The sequence below is a fragment of the Embiotoca jacksoni genome, unplaced genomic scaffold (assembly GCF_022577435.1).
Source record: "Embiotoca jacksoni isolate LCO1_2020_lvr unplaced genomic scaffold, fEmbJac1.0.p SCAF_3, whole genome shotgun sequence".
Lineage (NCBI taxonomy): Eukaryota > Metazoa > Chordata > Actinopteri > Embiotocidae > Embiotoca > Embiotoca jacksoni.
In genome coordinates, this window is record NW_027185381.1 from 11,349,080 (window position 1) to 11,374,018 (window position 24,939).

At 40.9% G+C, this 24,939-nt stretch overlaps 1 protein-coding gene across 14 annotated transcripts in view; it reads right to left on the reverse strand.

Annotated features, from left to right (window-relative positions):
• The window catches only part of LOC138206529 (pleckstrin homology domain-containing family A member 5-like), a 74,567-nt gene that overhangs the window by 22,950 nt on the left and 26,678 nt on the right, over nt 1–24,939 (reverse strand). For all 14 annotated transcript variants that reach the window (XM_069163309.1, XM_069163307.1, XM_069163308.1 and 11 more), the window contains exons 4-7: nt 12,194–12,277; nt 3,421–3,541; nt 3,241–3,345; nt 1,084–1,156 (exon numbers count right to left, since the gene is read on the reverse strand). In XM_069163309.1, coding sequence (XP_069019410.1) covers nt 1,084–1,156; nt 3,241–3,345; nt 3,421–3,541; nt 12,194–12,277 — 383 coding nt within the window. The remainder of the gene's footprint in view (nt 1–1,083; nt 1,157–3,240; nt 3,346–3,420; nt 3,542–12,193; nt 12,278–24,939) is intronic.

The following is a 24,939-nucleotide window of genomic DNA, read 5'->3' on the forward strand; positions in this document are numbered from 1 at the left end:
GTCAGTCAGTGGGCGGAAAGATGGCGACAGGAATGGCAGACACTAGAAATAACACAGACTAGATGTCATCCTGATCAGCAGAAATGATGACTGTGTCTGCATAAAGTGGTGGCATTGGGAAAGGCAGATTTGTTCCAGGTAATACTTGTATTTTTTCTCTAGCTGAAGTCTGAACATAGACCTTGTCTACATTTAGCCTCATCGATAACCAGAATTCATTCCTTTTATTTTCAGTAAAAAAGTTCTCAAGTGTCCTCTGGACACAGCTGTGTCAATATTTGATATGAACATTAGTACTGCATGAGAGAGGATGAAATACCTAGTCAATGGCAGCTAGGTGAATAGAAGGTTACTAACATAACACATCTAATATTTTCCTACTATAACATAGTGGGAATGCGGAAGGTTTAAAAGGAGCCAGATTTTAATAATTGAATGGAAAACGTTTAAACTGTGCTCGGACTCCCATAATAAACCTATGATGAAGAAACATGACTGATAATGGAGGGAGTGGCCATTTAAATAAACATTAAAACTCAAATTCAAGTTTCCGTCAAAACTGAACATTTTATTACTCGGTTTGGGAAGATTTAGGTTATCTACACTTAGTAAATGCCACACAAATTCAAAAAAGGTGAATGATACAATAGCAGTCCCTATAATGAGGATATGTAAATATTACTGAGAACAATTCTGTTTAATTCAACTGAATCTAAGAATTACACAAGTATGCTACCTCTGTATAAAGAGAGCATAATTCCAGAAACTTGTTTCATGACTTTCATTAGTGTGAAATCCAATTTCCTGTTATGCTTTATCTTTTTGGCTATATGCAAGCCTTGTTTGAAAACCGTTGCACTGCTTGGGGAAAAAAAAAAGTCATTTAACTTAATATGTCTTTTCAGTTGCTCCTGACAGACTCTTTACAACAGGGACTTGTATCCACATATATCAACAATTAGCAGGAGCACCGCTTGTAGTTCTGAAGGTCACAACAGCCCTCGAACTACGAATCAAAAACCACGACTGTTGTTAGCAGTGGAGTACTGATGAAACGCTGCTGGCTGACAGGACAGGACTCACCTCTGTAGTAGAAGAGGCACAGATCAGAGAGGACAAACCACCTCTTCTTCCACAGCTTCATCCCTGTACTGTCCTGAAAAGGCAGCAGAGGAACAAGACACATTTACTCTACAAACTAGTAGCAATGATTTCTTCCGAGTCCTATCTTGCACTTCCTGTAGTCCGCTCACCTCCTGATATCATATTCTGAATTGCTTCATTGTGATCAACTGTATGCTCCATGAATCTTTATAAACTGGGTTAGTATCTTCAAAAGGAGCAACCAATCAATTCATTTTTAATTTGTATTTTGAAGTTTGAATGTTACATAATCTGCTGACAAACAGTTCATGCACAAAAAAGGAATCCCTTTTATCTTTTTGTGCATGTTTTTCTGCAAATTGTGCTCTAAGATTCTTCATTAGACTTAGGTAATTACGCAATAATTACTTACAGTAATCTTTATTAGTAATCTGAGTAGAAGTCTTCCACTTGCACTGCTAAATTTTTGACACTCACGCTTGACATATTCTTTGCCTGAGATGGAGTAAGATTTCTGAAATGGAATAAACAAAATACAACAAAAATAAACTAACTTAGCTTAAGTTGTTCTTCAGCATGAACTCAGTGCTTTTCATACTGCTGCTTGAAAAGGATGAGGGGTGATGTAAAGAGTATTAACTCCCCCGTTTGCTTTAATGGAAAACTTGAGCAGAGTCCCTCATCGTAGATTCCACCCAGAGACAAAGCAGAGGGAGGGACCTCAACAACTCTGTCATTATGGTGAAACGGCATGTGGGCTGCAGTTCACTTTAAATGGAAATTCGCTTCCACAAACCAGAATGTTTAACACATTAGTATCAAAAAGATTCACAATACCAGATGCTGCTCAGTGTGTTCATAGAGGAGGCAGAGCTGAAACGTAACGAGGTTTAATCGTCTCGTGTCCATTAATTCACCACCTTACCTCCAATCAATCAAGGTTTTAACCACGTATTTTTATAACATGCTAATGAATAAACTTTATCTAGAGTTCTTTCAGATCTTGCTCTGTAGGGGTTTTCACCATCACATCAATCACTGTGGCATTTTGATCTCCCAGTGGATCAACTAGAGGACTGCAGCTTTCCCTCTGCCAAGGACTTCAATAGCTTCCAGGTTTCAATGAGGCAGGAAAATAAAAGTGCAAATCCAGCTTTTATTCAGGGTAGCAGATTTGTGAGTCTTTTGCTTGATCTACGTCACCCCGATTGAGGTCTCCAAAGAAAAAGCAGCTGGCAGCTGCACCAAAGGAGGCCATCACGTGTTCACAAAACTGCACTGAGAGCCTGCAATCAGAACTAAATGAGATCTCCCAGCTAGGAAGCATGAAAGAATCCTGTCTGGCCAAGTGCTGCTTCAAGCACCCCCTTTTCATGCTGCTATAGGTAGTAACCCTGCAGCTTTGTATTTAAACATTACCCCTGCTGGCTGATTGGCTGAGCAGGAACACCTGACAAAGAAAAGCTCAGATCCCGGAAGATATCAAAAAGCTTTCTTTGCTCTGGTCTTGAGACTGTTGCTGCTACGTAACAACTTGCAGATAATACATAGAAGAATAGACTCAACAACATATCACATTTAGATCATCTTCGTGTCATTATGTTCCTTTAGGTCGCTGTTGCTGTCAGCTTAACAGGACTTTTGACACAAGAGTGGCTGTGAAACTGTCCTTAACTTTATCAGAAATTCTGCAAAATTCATGTTAAAGTCAGCACAGTAACAAGCTCACACTGACTATACCGACACGCTGTTTAGCGGATATGTTTACCATGTTTACCAGCTTATTTGTGTTTTTATTAAATTTGCTCTAATTTGCTAATTAGCACTTGACACAAAATAAAACTTTAGGTCAATAACAAATTAAAACATTTGACCTAATGGTTAGCGCTAGATAAAACATCAGGTGATCACTAAAATAATTCATCCTTAGGTGGTCGTGATCATCATGGGCATCCATCAAATAGTTGCTGAGATATTTCAGTGTGAACCAAATCGGTGGAAGCAACAAACAAGCAGACAGCACCATCCACACTGCTGGCACGGCTAACAATGAAACCATGATTACCTACTCTGCTTCTCACCTTCGATCTTCTCACCTTCGATGTATTGTACATGAAGTCATTTTCTCCTGCTCACCTGTTTATAAAGCCAGTTTCTCTTGATCACCGGGGCGCTGGGATTCCTCCTGATGGAGTTGGATCGCTTCCCAAAGTTGTGAATTTTTTTAGAAGGTCTCGAGGGCTGGAAATACAGTGTAAAAGAGAACTTAACTTTACAGACATGCGCGTTAACCCTGTGTTCATGTGTGTCACTCACTCTTCCTGCTGGGCTACTGGGGTTTGCAGCATAATCCGAGCCGCCTGTGTAGTTGGAGGCCTCACTCATGGTGCTTAGTGGCCGTTCCTTCTTCTCATTCGCTGGCACTTTGGAGGCAGATCTAAACAAAAGACACAGAGCAAGCCAAGACCACAGAGGCAAGTCATCAGTCAGAAAAACAGACTACGTTATGTTCGACATATTTATGTCCAATGACCTCCATAAAAGAAGGAAAATAGGAGGAAGCAGACTTTATCATCTGTTCTCCCATGCCTCCTCTGGAGTTCGAACTCCCTGTTTTAATGAGATCTCAACATGGGCTTATGAATCAAGCCAATTACTCCCACCATGTCACTGCAGATACATTCCCAGTTCTCTAACAGCTTTTCAGTAAATGGTCTGGAAAGTCTGCCTGACATTGAAAGGCAGCAGCTGCAGCAGGGAATCAGGTCAGAATGTCTCCAAAAAGACAAAAGTTTTATTTTTAAAAGCAAAGGTTGAAAGCATTGTAAGTTCAATGTGGCTGCCATAGGATAGAACACCTTGTGAAATTAGTTGTCTCTGGCCCATGAAGATGCCCTACATTCTTAAGGAAGGGAACAACGCTGTGGTCTGGAGGGACAGGAAAACCAGAGTGTAGCAGAAATACTGCAGCAGTTAAAAAAAAAAAGTGCACTGAATAAGGAGAGAAACTGCTAACCCTGCATTGAAAACTGGCCCATCTAACCTGTCCATATGATCAATGAGTTAATACTCACTAGACATCCATACCACACAGTTCCATATTTCAGTCTACCCATCTATTAGTTACGGAGACAAAACTATTAAACATTTAAAATAAGGGAACTCTGTAAAAACTTTTTAATCCAAGACTCTATGCTGTCATACTCAAAAGGTGCACAAACACAAAAGGGATCACAATGCACAACGTCCGGTGGGTTCAAAAGAGCAGGTAACACACAGGATGTTCATTCCCGTGCAGCACAGTGACGGGTTTGAGACCACCTGCATACCACTCAAACCAAAGATGAGACAAAACAGTGACAATCACAGACGGACTCTGTCTTACCTGTATTTAGGAAGGGTACACATTTTAAGGTTTATGTAAATGAAGCAGCAGCTGTAAGATCTTATGATTGCCTGGTCAATAAGAGAATTTCATACATGAAAGAGAAACTTCTTCTTCCTACGGTTTATTGTCTGTCTTAAGTGCAAGTGACTTAATATACAATGGGGTTCTGTGTGGTGGTGACACATGGGGGACACCGTCAGAGAAGTCACAGGGTGACTAATGCTCTCTCTAGTTCAAGTGCGCACAGCTTTAAACTCACTGCTCTAAAATAGGTGCTTGTGTGGAGTGGTGAGTTGTCACTAAGATTTTGCCTTCTCCAACTAATGAGCTTGTTCCAGAAAATGAGCTCTGAAGATGTTCAGCGACTCCAGTGACGGGTGAAATCCTCACTGAACCGTAATCGATGGCGTGTCGACGAGCCTTCGAAAACAGAAAGGGAAGGGAAGGGCGGAAGGGGTGGACCGAAGAGAGCTGTTGCTCTACTTGATGCTCTATTTGGCAGCAGACCATGTCGAGGCTCTGATTTGCAGATAATTAGTTTGGACCTGATAACCAATCTGCATGCTGCGAAATTGAAAAGTAGTGAGTGTCGAAGTGGAGGCTTCAGGGAAAGAGCTGGCCGGCAACTGCAGAATAGTGGGAAGAAATGAATCTGCATTGCAGCCCTCATACACAAATCCAATGGGTATATGGATTTTTTTTTTTTAAACAAGTAAATAGAGTATGTAGTCACTTCACATAAAGAACATATAACAATCATATGATGGTATTTGTGTCTATGATGAAATAAAAAGTCTACAATATTAGTTAAATCCAAACCTGAAAATTGATATGCCTCACCACACACGCACGCACGCACGCACGCACACACACACACACACACACAAATGTTAGCAAGGCAAAAGATAATAAAAGCACAGTGGAATACCAGTATTTAGTTATTTGTACAGTGGTTTACCAACATTTCAATATTAAAAGTATTGATGCCTAAAACATGATCAACTGTGCTGCTAACATGCATTCAAGAAGAACTGTAACTCATCATTATTGTCATTTAAGCTGCCCATTCTGTACCTAGTTAATCATTTACACATTTGGTCGATGAAATGTAACCAAATATCTGACCAAAAGCCCCAAACCCACAGATATTCAGAATTAAATACAGTTTATACAAACTACATGTATGCAAGGTTTGGCATTATACTCAAGAAGGAACTTAGCAATTAATCAGTAATCAAAATAATTGCAGATTTAATGATTAAAAGACTAATTGTTTCAGCACTAGTTTATTCACTCTATCATTCTAAGTTTCCCCCATTCAGGCCTCTCCACTATTTATTTTTCAGCTACTTACAGTAAATCCAATTCACACACACACACACACACAACATAGACCACCAGATTATTACATTTCCACATGAAACTCCTCTTTAACTGGCTTCCTCTGAAATGATAGCACGAACCTCCGCACGGATCATGTTTCTATACATATCCTCCTCGTACCGTTTTGAATGTCTGTCTGCTTTGAATTACCGTTTTCTGGTTTTAAGTTGGTGCTCGTCTCCTGACGGCACCAACCCACAGTGGAAACGATTGCAATGTGAGAGCACAGTAATAGTTGGAGCAGAATACCATGAGCAAGGCTCATCTTTGTGTTTACCACAGCTCAGTGTCAACAGCAGCAGAGTCAATGAACCTCAAAGTGATGCTGAAAAGGCCGTGTGATGTTCTGTCTTCTGCAATGCCGTTTCACAAATGAACACACACAGTTGCTGCGTTACCTGCGAGAAAGCCGTCTAGACGGGTTGACAGTCTGTCTTCATCAATCAATGTCATGATCTTTTTTGCTTTTTTACTCCTTTCCATTTTATCTTTCATCAATGTCATGCAAGTATTTTTCAACATTGAACAGAGCTCTCAGTATGGACCTGAATACACAAAATCTTGACCAGAGGTTCGGTGTGAACTATCAGAAATATTACCACTCTGAAGTGGTTCAACTTGTAGGAAAATTGCATATTTTCTACCTTAATGGTGCTATTGTGGTAAAACAAGGTCATTTCATTTGTCTGCGGTAAACAAAAACAGCACATTGTTTGAAGACTGAGATGAGCAATACTAAAGTCCTTGTATCGGTTCCACATGCTGCAACTAACCCGCATGTATTCCAGTGTCGGATCACTGCCGGGTCCTGCACGGATTTTGTGTGCCTGTGTGAGTCTGTGTGTGCAAAAAGAGTGAGGAGGGATTATACTGCCACTGAAGCTTGGCGCTCTAAGCACACTGGGGGGGAAACGCTGAACTGAGTGGCTGAGGGTGCATTTTAAAATGACCACACAGCATTTCTAAAGAGAAATGGCTGCTTTAAAACAACTTTGTGTGCTGCTGAACTGGACCTCTATCGTTTCAATGAACAAAAGACGAGAAGGGGAGGCCAGCACATTCAGATCATATATCAGTACACGCACTTGACAGTGTCACAGGTCCACTGTCTGATGCTAGATAACAAACCTAAGATTTACAGACAACATAAACCAACCTAATTTGACTCATGAAACAATCTTTTATTCAAAAAGATATGATGCAGTCCACTCAAAAAAGCTACAACAGTGAGTCATCACTCATTCTCCTGTTGTTCTAAATCCTCATTCAAAATCAGGCAGCATGCAATATGAGTTAATGCTGCATTGAGAAGTGAGTGTTTATTGATATTTCTGCCAATATGCAAAATATGCAAAATGATGTTGATTGTTTCGGTCGTCTCACCCAGGTCAAGCCCAGCGAAGGACCAGAGTCAGGATGCTTAACTGTTTAGGCTGTACGTTCATAATGGACCAAGGATGAAAGGGTGTTCACAAAGTCAAAGTTTTTCAAAACAAAATGAACACTTCACTGAGCTATGTAACGCAATAATATATTTGTCGCCTTCGGGCTTCGAACTCTTCCACCAAACAGCAGAGCAGATTTGTCTGTTTGATTCCTGGGAAATCAGTAACCTGCCAGCAAAAGTGACGAGTGATGATCTCCCTGTGGCTAGTTGTTCATCGAGGTTTAGATGAACACAACAAATGGTTCAAACAGTAAAGTGTGCCGGACTTTGGAGTGCAAATACATACAGTAACGGGTCATCAGGCAAAACACCATTCAAAACACCCACAGTTAGTGCAAGACAACAATGACTATAGAGAGACAAACCGGTTCAAGTGTTTTACATAAAAACAAATGTGGAGAGCACACAGTTGTCCATTTGCATCCAATAGTGAATTACCTGTTAAACGCTGGGTGACACAATTTCCCACAATTCACACTACAAAATAGAGGAAAGACAAATTTGTTGAGAATAAAAGTTCAAACATTTTGACACGTGAAGGGTTTTGAAGACCAGCTGCAAGTACGGGCAGTGTTGTGTTGTGATTTGCTTTATCTAGACATTTGACCATAACCTACATGGTGTGGAAGATCTTACATTAGTTACATGAAAAAACAAATTATTAGAAAATTTGTGTGTGTTTTTTAGTGTTTCACTTTCAAGGGTTCACGTTGCAGAAACCTGAAAAAAACAACAACAACTGTGCTCTCCCTTATTTAGTACGATGGTGTATTCGGATTGTTTTGACATGAAACATTTAACTGAATACGTCTTGCTGGTGACACTGTTTCACTCAAAGCACACCAAACATGACACATTTTTTAAATTTCAATGAGACACCACCGAGAATTTCAGCGAAACAGCCTAACTGGCCTTTTCAAGCAAGAGTTACAATATAACACAGAAATCTGTTGATATATACAGTGAGACGTGTACTTTAACTCTCCCATCCACCATCTGTCTCTTTCTCCTGAGGAGTTCATCCATCTTTTTTTGTGAGACTGCACATATTTAATACACCGGTGTTTGTAATGTGAACTATGTTCTGATTGGCTTACGTATCATCCTGCTCAGCTGTCTTCTCACCTACTGCCACACAGGACTGATTGCAGTTAGGAGTGGGTGATGAGAGTGAATCCTTTCTCATAGTATAGGTATGTCAGTATATATTGCATTTGCATCATTATGTATCTGGGTAATGGTAACTTTGCAGGAATAGTCGTTGAAAAAGTGTTTATGAATACACACAGAATATATCTGTTTTAGTTCATTTAACCAATGTTACGTTGATGCACAAACATCAGTCCAATGTTGCAGTAAAGCAGCTATTGAATGAATAGTATAAATAGCACGGTGAAAAAAGCTGACACATCATGACTGTATATTGTCATATTTCCAACCCGAGCCACACTGAACATGTGATGAGATCGTGTTTTGGTAAACATGTTTTACGCATGCGTTTCTGTACACAATTATTCACTGTTAGCTTGCACATGATAATGTGAACCACTAAAAATAGGCCTAGACATGTAGCGTAATAACAGTAGAATGCTGAGGTTGGCATTCACAGAGGTGGGTGAAGCCACGTGTCACATACAGACCGGAGCCATGGCTGGAGCAGTAACTCACACATCACAGCAAAGCTTAAAGTCTAAGTATGAGTGACGGACATAATATAACCTTTTTATACCCCATGAGGAAAACTAAAGCAGATTAGGACACTCTAATGTACAAATAATATCTTAAATTGGTCCCTCACTAACACAGTGACGACACTCTGTATGTTCCTGACACGCTTTTAAGTGCGAGTCTACGAAATGAAATTGAAAGACTGAACCTTGAAGTGAATCCTGGAGTGACTGTGAGAGGAGGAAATCACATTTTGGTTATAGTTCTGGCTGCGTTGACGTTAGGCAGAGTTTTCCTTTTATCAGAACTTTTTAAGAACGTGATAGAGACCATTAAGTGTCTGTCCTAATCAGTGGCAAATACACTTAATTCTGCGGTACAACTACAGTACAGTAGCTTTGCCTTTCTTTCAGGTTTTGCGGGATTGATCTTACAAGCAGCGCAAGACACAAAAGACAAGTGTCTTATAGTTTCCGACTGACACGGTTGTTATTTTCGAGCACGCTGTTTCAGTAGCACATGTACATGAACCCATTGGCATGTTGGTCTTAAGATGAGGTTTAGTCAGGCACTTTGTTGGTGCATTATTTTGAGGCAGCGATGACATGATTGACCAACAAAGACCTGATCTTAAGACAATGGTGCAGTATCTTAATGTTGTTTTCAGTGCGCATTATGAAGATAATCATACGCGCTTACATAGGTCGGTACATAATGCATTTAAACTGTTGTTGTTCCACACACAGGGACGTGCAGCAGCGCAAAACATGCGAAAGATTGAAAATAAAAAGATTACACTGTGAAATGTTGCTGTTGTGTACATCAATCTGCTCAACCTGAGCGTGAGCAGATCTGTACTCCTCCGCAGAGAAGCTGCCTTTCCCACGTTATAATGGCAATCTGCCAGGGTGAAAGAGCACCTGTCTTTAAAGGGGAGGCTGGAAGACACTGTGATTAGTTTATTTCATGTTACGCCTAAAAATTACCTATGATTAATCAGGGCATCAAGGAAACACCCCTTTGAACTGTGCATCTTACTTTGCACTAGTTTGCTATTAAAATAGCAACAGTGGATTAAGACATACAATAAATGGACTTCACACCGAACACTTAGATCATTAAAACAGAGCCCTGTATGTCGCCTCTTCATGGAAGGCAATCCATCATCTCAAAATTACTCATTTCGTCTTAGATACTGTACCTAAATAAGTGTCACTCATCATGGGATGCCTTTGAGCTTTTTTCCTCGACCAAGTTGTAACTGCAGAGGAAATGACAATTAATCCTCTCAAATCCTTTAACTCAAAAGTAATCTAGGTTCATCTGAACTACTCCTTGAGCCTTCATAGCTGCACTGTGTTTTATCTTACTTAATGTTTCCTCAGGTGGGCTGAGTTCATGTTCTTTATGTTATACTAGACTGATTATGAAAGCAAAGTGAAGCAAAGATTTGTGTTTTGGATGCTTTTAAAGTGCAAAGCAGATTAGGCAAAGATTTTCAGCCAGGCCTCTTTATCCCTGTGGCAGCTTAAATCCGTCTTTGCCTTTTATTACCCATCCAGGGTGAAGATTTCCCTCTTATTATTATTGCTAAAACACAGCCAAATGTTGGATGAAATTCACAGTAATAAACTTAAAATAACAATGAGTCAAGTAGTAGGTTTACCGCTTGGCTTTTACCTTCTGTTTCATTTCTACTACATCTGATACACATTAATTTTATCTTGACAATAAAGCAGTAATTGCTAAATTAGATATCATCTTGCAGCGGCATGTTGTGCTTCTTAGCGTGAAGGACAGCAGAGATGTGAGAGCATCACAGTGAAGAGAGGAATCTGTCGGGAGAGTGCAGGGTGACACTTCTGGTACAACAAGCTTCTTCACAACCATTTTCCCATTTGTCAATCTCAACTGAACAAAATGCAGCTCAGAAGAATTTAAAGACATGAAAAAGCCCAGTATAACATGTTCTGGAGCCACCAGGATTTTCATTTCTAAGCCACATATTGAAAAAAGGCTGAAACTGATACCCATGATGGGCCATCAGGGAAATTATCCGCCACTAGTTGGCCACAGTTTCCCACATGGGAGTGATATTTTATGTCTTGAAGCAGAACATTTTTCAATTAGCATTCAGTGCTAAAATAAGTGACAGCAGTTGTAATGGAATGACTTTAGTGCGACAGTGGAACATTGTAGCAGATCTACTTTGACAGGGATTTACTGTGGCAATTGAGAAACTGAGCAGAAATGATACTGTTGCACAACATTAAGCGAAGATGGTTTGGATGAATCATGAAAGTGGATGTTAAAGTCATGATGTGGATTGTGATGCAAACAGTCTAATATGTTTATATTTAGTGAGCTTACACAGAAGGGACACAGAAGTGTAATTTGAATGGAAACCGGTGAGGAAAGTCACAGTTACAGATCAGTATCTGCCTTGTTTTATGTGTTGGACATCCTGCAAGTGTCCGGACAGAACACCTGACTTTGTCAACACCTTGCTATGAGCCGTCGATGAACAAGGTTACAGGTGGGTACATCTGAAAACAGCTATACTGATCATTGGTGAGGGGGATATAAACTGACTAAGTTTAGTCCGACATGCAGTATTTGTAGCGTTGTCCTGCTGGAAGTAAAAGCTCACAAGGACTGGCTTCCAATCCAGTCATGTGTGCAAACATGTGATGACTGTCGTGCTGTAAGAAGTGTTGATGATCACAGACGCATGTATTACTGTTGAAGGATATATCTTTCTGCTTATGACAAATGAAAAGGCCAGGATCTGTTGTTCAGGCCAAAACAAGGACGGAATGTGAATCGCTGCATTCCCACCAACTGATGTATTCATGACAAAACTGATTTTTTTAATCTCAGCCACGAGCATTGAGATTATTTGTCCTACCTTCGCAGTTGTAGAAAACAGCAGCCCAATAATGGAATAAATAAAATCTCATGAGAAGTATGTATAAAGTGATATTTCCATACAGTGGGTTGGTCCCTATTCCCAAGAAATTACATTATTGAAATAGATAACTGAGGAGGCATTGAATAGAGGAAGCTTTGAACGGAAAGGGCAGAGCTGCAGCGAGATGGTGAGGCAACAATTTATGCAATGTTGCTTACACATCACTACGACATACTGTAGTGCTCAAAAATGCAACCCGGTGGCATTCTGAAAGCCAAAACAAGAGACTTACTGTTCATTGACCACAAAGATGCAGTTGTCTTGTGAGGGTACGCCTGAGACAGGATGCTTGCAGGTCACCTTCCGCTCATTGTGACTATAGAGAAGAAGGAGAGGAGAGAAAAGGGTGGTCAGTGTTTGAATGCACTGCATGCACATCAGTAAAAATAAGCCTATTGATAAAGAGTCGATCAATCTTTAAAAGTAGCACGTGGATCTGCTGCTTAATGCTGTAAAAAACAAAAAAACAAATGATCAGAGAATAATGTTTGCTATTGGGTTGAGAGACATTTTTACTTGCAAATCATGAGAGCAGCTGAGGTAGAGCTGTTATTGGCTGGGTAAAGATGAGAAGTGGATTGAGGACGGACACACAATATGGAAATATTAGCATCCTGTGCCAATCAAACTGGACCAACTTTCAAAACAGTGGGATCTGGTCGAACCCGACATACACTGGGTACAAGTGACACCAGAACAAGCACTCTTGGACACTAAACGTCATACGCAGATGGAGCTTATGAGAAAAATAACAGACAACTTAAGACAAGACAAAGTATGGCATTAGTGACCCCAGACAATACAGAAAAGTTTTACATACGATATAACAAAAGGTCCACAGCAAAAACAAAAACAAAACTCTTTCCTTTTCAAATAAGGATGCCTCAGTTTTGGGTTTTACAATTACTCAGACCAGCATAAAAAGAGAAGAACAGCACAGATGCAGAACTTCAAAATAGTTCAAAATGACCAGACTCTTTGGGCTCCAGCAGGCTGTTGTGCCATCCTACTCTCAAACATCTAATGACAGAGGCACAGAAGATGCCACCCACTGATCCTGTAGGCCAATTACGGCAGCCCACAGTCACTTCCACCCGGACATAATTAGAACACCAGGACACAGACCTCACAGTCTTTGGAGAAGAGGAATCTACAACAGCAGCTTTCCAGTAAAGTGCAGCCTGGTCAGTGTTGTGTGCATGTGGATGGCCTCGCTGGCTTTAATGTTCTTCACTGTTACTCGGAAATACTACATCTACTTTTTGCTCAAACAGTTCTTGGAATAAGGACTAGAGTGCACAATTAAATCAATATCAACATACAATGAATCAGCTTCTTATTCCATAACCTACACTTTAGAGATGGAAAATCGAGTTATTTGAGTATACCATCAGTCAGATACAGCCATGGAGGTTCAGAAGCAGTAACAAATATGCTTCAAAAACATGAATATAATATATTGACAACAGCAGAGATTAAATAAGACATCAGACGACATGGGTAAAGGGAAGGGCTGTAACGTCTTCAAAGCCACTACTGCCTTTACATGTTGGAAAGTTATTCTATCTTTTAACTCAGTCAGGCTGTACTATAAACAGAAGAGAGTCAAGCTACAGCCCAAAAATAACACAGTTTTTAAACACGGGGTAGTCGTGTACTGAAAAGAGCAAATACCAAGTATGAAATAGAGGGTTTAGTTTCAGTTTAGCCTGGAGAGCAGCAGTCGCCACAGCTCTGGTCTATAATTACTGGAGGCACTGCTGGCAGCAGAGCACTCTGTGCGGTCTTGGGCAGGACAGCGGCACCATATTTCTTTGGTACCCCTCACACATGCCTATACTGCTCTGCACATAGGCTGGCTACACATTTAAGAGACGAGAGGAAGTCTGGAAATACAGTAGATCCAAGTACACAATAGTGGGATAAAAGAATGATACTATGTAGGATTGAAGATGGGTGCCAATAATCGTTTTAAATTTTTTTTAAAAACACAGTCCCAAAAAAAATCTGTTAGCTTTGATACTCTTGCTTGCTTATAATCACTTAATACATGCACATCAAGTTTGCTTTCATGTGGTACTTTATCCATGGACATAAGGAAAAGTGGTTCAAATATATCATTGCCTTTAATTAATTGGCAATGTATGCCATTTAAAATTACAGGGGAGAAAGTGTTGCCTTCTAGGATATTTAAAAGAGAAATCTATTCTGGATCGGGAGGTACATTATTTATAATTAAATGACTTCAAATACATCCAAAAAGCAGTGACCACAATACTCCCATATAATTACACGGCCCAGTGCCTACACACTACAATATACTGGAAAATTATTGGTGATATTAGCATGTTTTTAAGTTGTGAAACAGCATGCAACAAAGTAACTACACGTACTGAGTTGCTTACTTTATATTTTGCTAAAAAATATTGTTAAATTCTTAATAAGGCATTACGTTTGTATTAAAACTGAATCGCACTGAATGACAAGTCTGAATAACTTCATGAAAGGATTGCCAATATTACAGATCCCACTGAGAATCAACACCCTGTCAACAAGTCTGTGCAGTTTTGAGCTTCTTTCAGCTCATTGTTTTGGTTTGGCCGTCTATGTGGTGAAGTCCCAGTGACTCGGAATGATGATGGTACAGTCTCTCAACAAACATGCTTGAAGAAGCCAGTCGTACAGTAGTCACCCTCTGAAACTGGCAAAGTAAAAACAGCCAAAGAAAACAAATCAAAGATGCACTGCAAGCCAAAAGATACCGAGACAGTTTCTCACCTCTCTGAAACAAAAAGGCCATCCTTACAAAAGTTGATGCAGAAGTGCTGACTGCCAGGCGTGCAAGGTCAGTGTCCCCTATAGTTTACCTTTATAGACAGAAGCCATTTGAGAAGGTCCTAAACATTCCCAACAGAATTTATGTGATGTAGAAGGACAGTGAGTTCCTGAACCTCAGTGGGAAACATGGTGGCCTTGAGGTAACATGGTGGCAGTGGTTGTATGTGGGCCAAAATAGGCAGGATGATACAATACACATTTCCCTTATCTTATCTTTCCTGATCTTTTCCTAATCCTTCCCGTTTTTTTTGGACAACCTACAAGAGTAAGACACAGGGGTTGTCTCCATATGAGCTTTTTGTTATTCTACTCGAACTATGCAGGAGCGACATTCCCCATATTGACAGCGACAGCCTTCAAAATAATTCAGTTTAAAATCTATTTTACTGGCCCCATATGGCATCATGAGCTGATCTCAAAGATGACAGGATCACACTGGGAAACAACAACTAACAGAATGTGTTGATTCTGTTGTCTTTGTAATAAGGAACTCTCCAAAAATATTACTAGATAACAACGTAATATAAATTAGCAACAGGCATTGTTACAAGAATATCAAATTACATTGCGACCAGCTCAAAATTCAATCTTCCTCTTGAGTGAATATGTTTTCCAACTAATCTTAGTTTACAACACCATTTAAAATAGTCACACATGCTCTGGAGGATGTGGTCTGTGGTCACCACAGTCCAGATTAAGTACACATAAAATCACAGTGCTGTCGAGGACATGGAGCATGTGGGAGAATTTTTTTTTTTGTTTCAACAGAGGACGGAAACATTGTATGCTCTTCATTTAGGTTGAGGATTTATCTGTGTTTTCCAAAAGGAGATGTTGGCTTGTGGTGGCTTATGGGGTGGGTGAAGGGCACCAGGAGGTTCCTTTTCTCTTTACCTTAGACGTACAAAGGTGGGGAGCTAAGAGTGGGAGTAATAGCTGACCACCCTGCAGTGAGGAGGGTTGGGCAGTTTTCTGGCTTCTGTACTCTCCTGTCCACAATAATTAGCAGTGAGCTGCCGTAATGAAGAGCTTAAGGTCTGGGGGTCACTCCTGCACTCCACAGGGTAAGCTTTTATTGCTCCGGGTGGGTCTTTGATCCGTCACTCCCCTTCGACTGCAATTTAACCACAAACAACTGAGAGGCTTCAAGAAAGATCCATACATTAGAGAGGTGAAGGTGAAAGGGCTTGATGAGTTTTGACAACATATGATTGGATTTTAACACCCACGGCCTGACTGGAACCTCGTAAATTATCTTTGATGTCCATTCAACAGTCTTAAGTTCAATAAAAACAAAACTAAATTTGTGAGACTGTCAAGAATGTAAATCAATCCTGGACTCAAAAACATGCCGCTGTCAAACGCTCTATTTATTTGAAAGAACAATTGGTTCAAAATACTTCAAGAAAAGTACAATAGAATAGAGACATGTTATTTGTCAACACATAAAGAGATAGTTCAAGGGTAAATAAGATCATTACATTCTTATTTTCTTCAGGCCAAATAGAATATGGAAGGAAAGGGACTATAAACCCTATCCGTGGTCATATGTTTTGTCAAATCTTTCACTGAGTTAAGTCTAAAAACTGAAGGGGATTTCCTCATGCTGTGCTGTGCTAAAAAACTGGAACACATTTCTCATAGTTGTTGTGAGGAGTCTGAACTGCTGTGGCACATTTGGATACGGGGGATTTGTGAAAAAGGGGCTTTTAAAACCAACTTTGACACACTGACACTAAACAACCAAACCAATAAGAACCAGGAACTGTACTGTCTACTTTGCATTGTATTTGAATTGAGAGGAGGCGGAAGATTTTGATTGATGGCACCTGATTATTTAGTGTCTGTATGACACTAAAATAGAATGTAAAAATGGACCAAGGATCAATTTATATGGTTATATTTTAAACACGTGGTGAGCAGCATAGAAGAAACTAATTGGTTATTATGCTTGTTAGCCAAACCCTAAACCATTAAGTGCCTTAATGTGTATTTCATGGTCATATTATCTTCTCTTTACCTCACGAAAGTCATGCCGCTACAGAATTGAAGCGCTATAGTTTTGGCAGGTCAGAGCAATCAAGTACTCCAGCCTCCTTTCCCAAGGACATGATGTGATGATACATACTGTACAGTAGATGCTCTAATCACAGCACCTTACAGGAGCATAACCCATATCCATAATACACATCTGAATAAATCTCATTAACTCTGCATTGACACGTCACTGTGTGGTGACATTTAAAGCTAACTAATATTAGATGAGGATCACAAGATTAAAAATGGTTCCATTACAGGTCAAAAGGAAAACTTCTTGGTCCTTTAAAAAAAATCCAACTGTAACTCACCAAACGTTTTTTTTTGTTGTTGTGATACTTAATTCTCTTCTTAATGCTCATAAATCCAATCCTATTACACAGGAAGTAACTTGAACATTCCATTTAACAAGGCCCGGGAGCACTGATTAAGGTTTTCATACCATCAGGTAAGTACTCTTAAAAAGCCTGAAAAAGAGTTGGGCTGCTGCAGTGGAACTCTTCAATACCACACAGACATTGACCAGAGGTATGAATAGCCCTCCTCACAAAAGTTCAGCTGAATAAGCCGAATAGGCAGCTTATGGGAGGGTATGTGGGGGACAGGAGGAGAAAAGACAAAAAGGACTAAATAGGGGCTTTGCAGTCCCCAAGAGGCCACATGACATGCAGTGCTGCAGTATGGAGCATTGTGCTGTCACAGAATGGGGATACCCACTGTAATGTCTAATTTGGGAACATACAAGGAAATGTTGAGGGAAAAGCTGCACCAAGCCAGAATGTTTGCAGAGAGCATGACGGTTAGCTTCAGCTACATGTCTATTAAGCTTTTGACTTTCACCTTAGACCTTTTTACTTAACCACAGAAAACAGCTGCCCATGCGGGCAACAAATCAGATTTTTTTTTTCTCCCACGGATAATTAAATTAGCAGCCGCCTCGAAGCAGCTGTGACTGTGTGCAAAGTGTGTCAAGGTGACAGCTGAGCACGCAATTCAAGACAATTTCAGAGGCATGAAAACAAGCTGCCTTCTCAAAGAAAAACAAAACACAAATTGAACGAAGTAAAACATTTATGAAGAAAATTAAGGAAGTTGCAGGGGGAAACTACCATCTGTAGTCATGTGAACTAAGATTCACTGTGACCTTCTGACCAAAGGCCAGTCAAGACTGCTTCTCATCAGACAAAAGGAACGGTTCCTTAAAGGTGTATTAATGAAGCAGAAACTAACTGCGCAACCTTACATTAGCCACACACATCTAGAGTGTTTCTATCTTCACTTTCCGTGTCTATGAAACTCACTTTGTTAAAAACTCAATGTTTAATTTCAGGCTCCATTAAAGACAACTCCCAGGCTTACATTCAATATAGCCACGTCAAAAAAAACTATACTGTAGCTATTTAGGTCTGTTGCATGACAAAGAGCAGAAGTGTGGCACCCAAAATAAAACTCTCCTAATCAAGGTCAACTCCTTACAAAAATAGACTGAGAGGCTGGGATGGTGCATGTATGCTATTAAAGCCTAAACTTGTTGTCAAAATGGAAAGTAGCAATTGCTTTCAGGTGTTTATTCCCCTTTTTTTTGCCACATACTAGTTTTTTTTTAATACATGCAGAACTGAAAATGTTTCCCTACAATTGGCCACGTGCACGTGAGCCAGTGACACATAACTTCATGCACAGTAAAAGTGCCTCTAAAAAACAAAGTTTGAAAAGCAAATGCTAGAAAGGCCACTCCTAAAATCCCATTTGTCCATATGCGGCTCCGCCCTCATCCCCCCTTCATGCCTTCTGCTCAGTGAGTGTTGAGGCTGGATCATTTGCTAACATCAGGGCATCTCCATTACTACTGATCTGCTCTCTAATCATACTGTGTCTCCCATACACAAATATCCGGCATCTTTCTTTCAATATTTCTTACACTTAACAGTGTATCCAGCTGAACCGTCTAAAAAGTCCGCAAGAATAGTTTGCTCATTTCATATTGAATCACACTGACTCGTAAAAGGACCTCTTTACACAGACACCAGCTGGTGAATGTAACTAATGTTTTGCAGAGGACTCAAGTGTTGGATGATGGAGCACTCCACCCCAAACTTGAACACCACAAACACATTATGCCTGTAGAACACATTTCTGTGAAACTGAATGCATCTCTCAATGAAAGTGAATGAGTCCAGAAGACAGAATAATTACTCCTACGCTCAATTTTGGATTTGACAAGTGTCACCGTAACCTTTATGCTTTCTACAGAGATAAACCAATGTGTACTCTGGGATGATTTAATAGCTGTAAGCCAACACCCATTTAATGCTCTCCACTCTGTCTTTATCCAGTAATGAATCAATCCAGACCACACAAATCCTCAATGTCCTTTATAGATGATGCTTGGTCGTGACCCGAGGCTCACGCTTGAAAACATAAAGACACATCCTCCTGGAACAGGAGGAACAGGTTCAGCTGCATGTTTGTTTGCTTGTTAACAGGAAATTAACCATAAGATCAAAAAGATTGCAAACAATATAAAATATATTGCTTAGACAATGTAGCTGATGTTATCTGGGCTTGGTTGGTTATTAAAGGGAGAGAACAGTCTGGCTCACTTCAGTAGTAATGGGGCAATGCTTTAATGATGGCTGAACTGACTATGATTAATAGATAAAAGCTTTCAGAAATCATCACAGCCATCACTGTGCAGTCCAGTACTGCAAGAAAATGTGATCTGATGAAAAGTAAGGGATTGGAATCAAGAGGGGAAAAAGATGCTTCATGACTGCTTGCAGTTAAATGATTGCAAACACTTCAGAAGACATGGAAATGCTGTTTCAATAGCTGCAAAAATATCTACAAATTGGCAGGAAAATAAAAAATTTTAAAGCACTCAGAAAAGAGTGAGAGGGGAGGGAGTTCCATCAACATCATGCTACACAAAAACACAAGAATAACTATGCAAATAAAAAAAGAGACAGAAAGTCTCAGTATGTATTACAGTATTTTCCTTGTAGGGGTTTACTTTCACTGCTCTGCTCTAGACTCATGGGGATAAACGTAACTGTCCAACAGAATGAGTTTTTTTTTTTTTTAAAACTATCATAGATAAGAAAATAATATATATTTGAATTGTAATTTCCTTTTAGCGTTTCAGATCCCAAAGTAGAGTAGGGAATGAGTCACACCAAGCATGCGCTATTTTTTTTTTTTTTTTTTTTTTAGAATAAGAATAGAAAAGAACAATTATCATGAACAAATATTAACATAATTAGATTTGGCTAAAAGGGACACTAACAGTGAGTACTATAACATTTATATTAAGTCTAAATAAACGGAATACACAACAGAACCAGGAGCTTTGGCAAAAGCAATGAAAACACTTGATCAGGATACGATAGTGTCCAGTGAAAACGTTGTTTGCGTTACATAAAGCCACGTAACGCTGACCAGCTTGGCCAGAGCTCATTATAACTGCAATACAGTAGACAATCACGGGGGCTGCATCTAAACAGCCTTTTGCTGGCATCGACCCATCACCGTCAATACAAGTAAACACCCCAATCATTACCGCGTTAAGCGGAAAGCTCGTTCAGTGCATGTCGCATACATCTACAAACAGTCAGGTTTTTTTTTTTTTTTTTTTACTTACAAAGAAAAGCTTCCGTGATTGTCCGGGGCAGAAAAACGTGCAGAAAAAAAAAAAAAAAAAAAAAAAAAAAACAGATAGCCGTCTCTATCCAGGTGTGGACGTCAGATGTAACGACGTGAACGTTTTTTTTTTGTTGTTGTTTTTTTTTTTACTTTGGAGAAAACGTGCGTTGTTGAATGCGCTCTCAATTCCGCTGCTTGCTGTCCTCGGGGCAGGAGGACTCGCGCTGGCTGACTGACTGACTGACTGTGCAGCCGCGTGCGCCCGTAGTACAGACACAGTGTAACCCGAGAGGCGATGATGTCACAGTCCGGATGTAAAGCAAGCAAGGTGGCCGGTGGCGCTTTTAGTTATTCCCTCACAGCACAGCTTCGATCCCGCCAAACAAAAGGTGTATGCATGCAGTCAGACCGAGACTGGAAGCGCTCCTGTGTGTGTGTGTGTGTGTGGGGGGGGGGGGGGATGCTGGTGAAATGAATAATGAATAAAAGACGACTTCGCTCTTCAGCGGCGTTTCTTAACGCGCACTTAACACATTCCCAAACTCCTCCACACGTGGAGGAGAGCTGCATGGAAGAGGGGGAAAAAAATGGGGCTGAATACATTTATAACACAACCGCATGGAGAAACTGAGCCTTTTCCATTCCTCTGTTGTTTGTTTAGGAGTGAATCCAAGCGGGTCAGTGGTGTATGCACATGCATACGTTTAAGCATTATTTCCTCAGTGAGCTGTTATTTCTGGCACTGAGTGCCTTAAATATGAATGCGGGTAAGTGCACCTCCCCTCAGCTCATTCTTCAGCAAGTCCTGACAGAGGCATGTTGAAAAGAAAAGTGCTACACTAGGCTTCAAGAGGCTCACCATGAAAATAGTTTGAATCATCCGGATAAAGTTGTAGTAAATGTGTTGAAAAAAAAAAAAAAAAAAAAAAAAACAGTGGCCAAACTTTAGGATATTGTAATACAGTATCTTATCTCTGATTTCCATTTGTGGCCATGCTGGAGCCGAGCTATCTGGTTGAGGCTCATTAGCTTCAATAGGATGAAGCAAGAGAAAGAACTGAATATCAAGTAGGTTCAGCAGGGAGCCCGCAGCTATTGAGGACATGAAAGCCCGGACAATGACCTCAGCCCCGACCAAGAAGCCAAACAGCTCCTCCACTCACCAACCTGCTGGGTGCAGTCAATGGTGCAGGAAGACACTCAGAGACCGTCAGTGTGCTGCTTTTCTCTCCTTGTTCCCCGTTGAATGATACTTCCAAAAAAAATTTTAAATATACTGTAGCTCTCCAAGTTAACAAACACTGACCAAATACTAAATGTATGTTTCATGGGCTGAAAACAGTAAAAAGGCATCACACATGATAACATCATCAGGAACTGACCAGCCCTCCGACATAAATAATGCATCACGCTTCCATTACAAAGAGGGGTGAGGGGGCACTACAGCATTCAGTCCTTCAGCTTTCCTCGGGCCTCCAGGGAGGGCCTCCCACGCTGGAGCTTGGAGCCAGGGGATATGGCCACCACCTGGGGCGCAGGATGGACGGCACACCCCGAGAGATAGTGTGCAGAGGGAGAGGGGAATAATGAGTATCTGGAGAATATGTGATATGATATTGAGTGACCCAATCTGTGGAAGATGAATCCGTGGCAAATAAGGAGCTTGTGCTCCGACGCCCACAAAAAAAAAGGTGTCAGAGGGGAAAGTCGAAGCAAGCTGTTCAGCCATCTGTGTGTTGCTGTGTGTTGTGCAGGGAGGCACGTTGTTTTTTTTTAATCCAGAACAACTGAATCAATATTTGCTGTCTGTGTCCAAATCAAACAACTGTCTGCTGTTCAAAAAACAAAATTGTCTTTCCACTGTCTAACTCTTCACACTGTTATAAACAATGTGACAGGGTGGTTACAGACAACAGCAGTGCACAGATACCATCCTCAAAACACCCAGGTTGTGTCTTCTCAGAGAGAAGTTTCCTCACCGCTCGCTCATCGTAAGTCAGTCTGAGGGCATCTGTTACATCAAAATGGAAATGGAGCCATTCACAACCACCAAGTCTGCCTGGAATACCCAGGGCGTACATCTCCAGGCTGACTGTAAAAATCACACACTGCAACTTCAGTTCCTCGAGGTATTTGACATTTTGGTGCCTCGTTGCTCAAAATGTTTGAGGGAACATTTGTTATGATTGCAATTGTATGCTACGTGCTGTAATGTTCTTTTTATATTTTAGGGAAGGATGCCAAAGTCAGACTTCACGGTGGGGGAAAAAAAAAAGTGGTCAGTTCATCAGGGAATCAGTGCTAGTCCTGACTATAGAGTCAACTGTTTAAGAGTGAGTGTAACCAAACAGAGGTCATACAAAGTTTGTTTCATCCCCAACCAAAACTTAACTGCACTTCATTTTACGGCTGCGCACCGTGAGGCTTTATGACAAAGTGAGGATTACATGGTGGGCTCGCTCAGATCTGCTGATGTTATCACAGCAGAGTGGTTTGGCTCCGCCGCTGCTGTCTGGCCGTCAGAGCCAAAGGCCTTGTAAAGTAACGATGCACTGCGTGTGAAGGGAGGTACAGGGGCTACGCACAACTGCAACACCTGTGCAACATAATGCGATCGGGTACAACAGCCCTGGAATGCTTCTGTTTGATTTTGGTTCATACTGCGTCAGACAGCTGATGAGCTATCTCGACGTGATTACTGAGTGTTTATTAACCAGTTGTCAGTGCAGAGCGGCAGCCGGAGCCACGGAGTAACCCTCGGATGAAGCTAAACAGTAATGAGACTGAAAAAAAAAAAAAAAAAAGGTCTATACATTGTACCAATTATCAATGAGCAATAGACTGTTTCTTCTCAGTTACAGCTTGCACTACAGGCTTCATCTGGTTCTCAGCTGACAGATGCCAAGGAGAAGCTTTCAGACTCATTAACTGCCCACTCAGAGTCAGAGAGAGACAGGAAGGGAGAGGGAATCGCTAAGTGCTCACATGTTTATCCACTCTCAGACGAGCCTCTTCTACCTGCCCACTCGCTCTCATCACTGGCTCTTTCCTCTTCCACCTACACTCCCACGCACTCTCCTTTGTCACTAAGGTGCAGATTATTACCTGCCCATGTTCTGAGCGGCAGCAGCAGCAAGCAGGTACGGTGGCTGCAAGCAAAGGCAGCCCGAGGTTGATGATGGTGAAGAAGACACCGAGAATCAGAGGCTTTGCCAGCCCTCTGCAGGGCCCTCTGTTCCTACTGAGAGACAGCGGAAGAGTACTGCATGCATAAACAGTTCCATTCCCCGCTTTCTCCTCGGGGAGCCAGCGAGAAGACGGGCTGAAATAGCCACCCTCTCTTGTGCATTAGTGTGTGCGAGTGTGTCGGGGAATGGGGGTGTGCCCTGCTCCGGTAATTAGCTGTATGTGTTAAATGAAGCAGAAAAACAATCGCTCCTGGGTGCCAGAGTGGTGACATCCAGACAAACAAGACCAAGATCAAGTCACCCTGGAGACATCAGTGAATTAGACAATGTTTTCTTTAACTGAGGACTCAATAAACACTGACCTTGACTGATTTGTACTGATTAAAGGTCCCATATTCTATCAATTTAGAGTTTCAATTCTCTTTCGATTATAAAGTAGATCTACATGCGATATAAATACTGTAAAACTGTCAAAATACTCGGTTCACGAGAAATGCACACAGCCTGTATTCTGCAACTGTGCTGTTTGGACTTCTGGAAGTTTGTGATGTCACAAACTAAGGCTCACTACGTCAGCTCTCAGCACGACCCACTGTCCGACCGTTCGCGCAGAAGAAAACACCAAGCGGTCGTTCCATCACGGAACTAGCAAGCTGCAGGACCGAAGAAAACCTGTGGCTGGCCTGGGTGTGCGTCACAAGAATCAGCCAATCAGAAGAGAGGTCACTGATATCACTGCGCCTTTAACACGCAGACAAAAATACAGCATGTTCTTGTTAGAGCCTCAGAAAGAAGCTGAGGACAGACGATATAAAACTATATTGGGATTGTTTTTGCTACTTAAACCCACAAAAGTACAGTGTCTTCTTACAGATATCAAGACCGCAAATAAAATGTGCAAAATATGGCACCTTTGAGCCAAGGGAATTCTAAAGTGACACACTTGTTCCTTTGAAATACAAATCTAAAGGACGTTTTGCTAATTTGTGACGAGGCGTGGTGTACTACGAGGGAAATACCAGCCACCACTGATACTATCTGATATGATTTCCACAGAAAGAGAACAAGAGACAAACCTCCTGAGCTGCTTCTATCTTTTTGAAGAAGACATACAGTTGATGGGAATTTAGAAATCCCAGCACAAGACAGGTTTTATCATCTGCCTTTACAACAGAGATGAAAGCATCTGATACAGATGTGGAAGTATTTCTTTTCAAGCAAGTAAAATGCCTGCAATCACTGTGTTGAATGAATAGGTCAGCCTGGATGACTG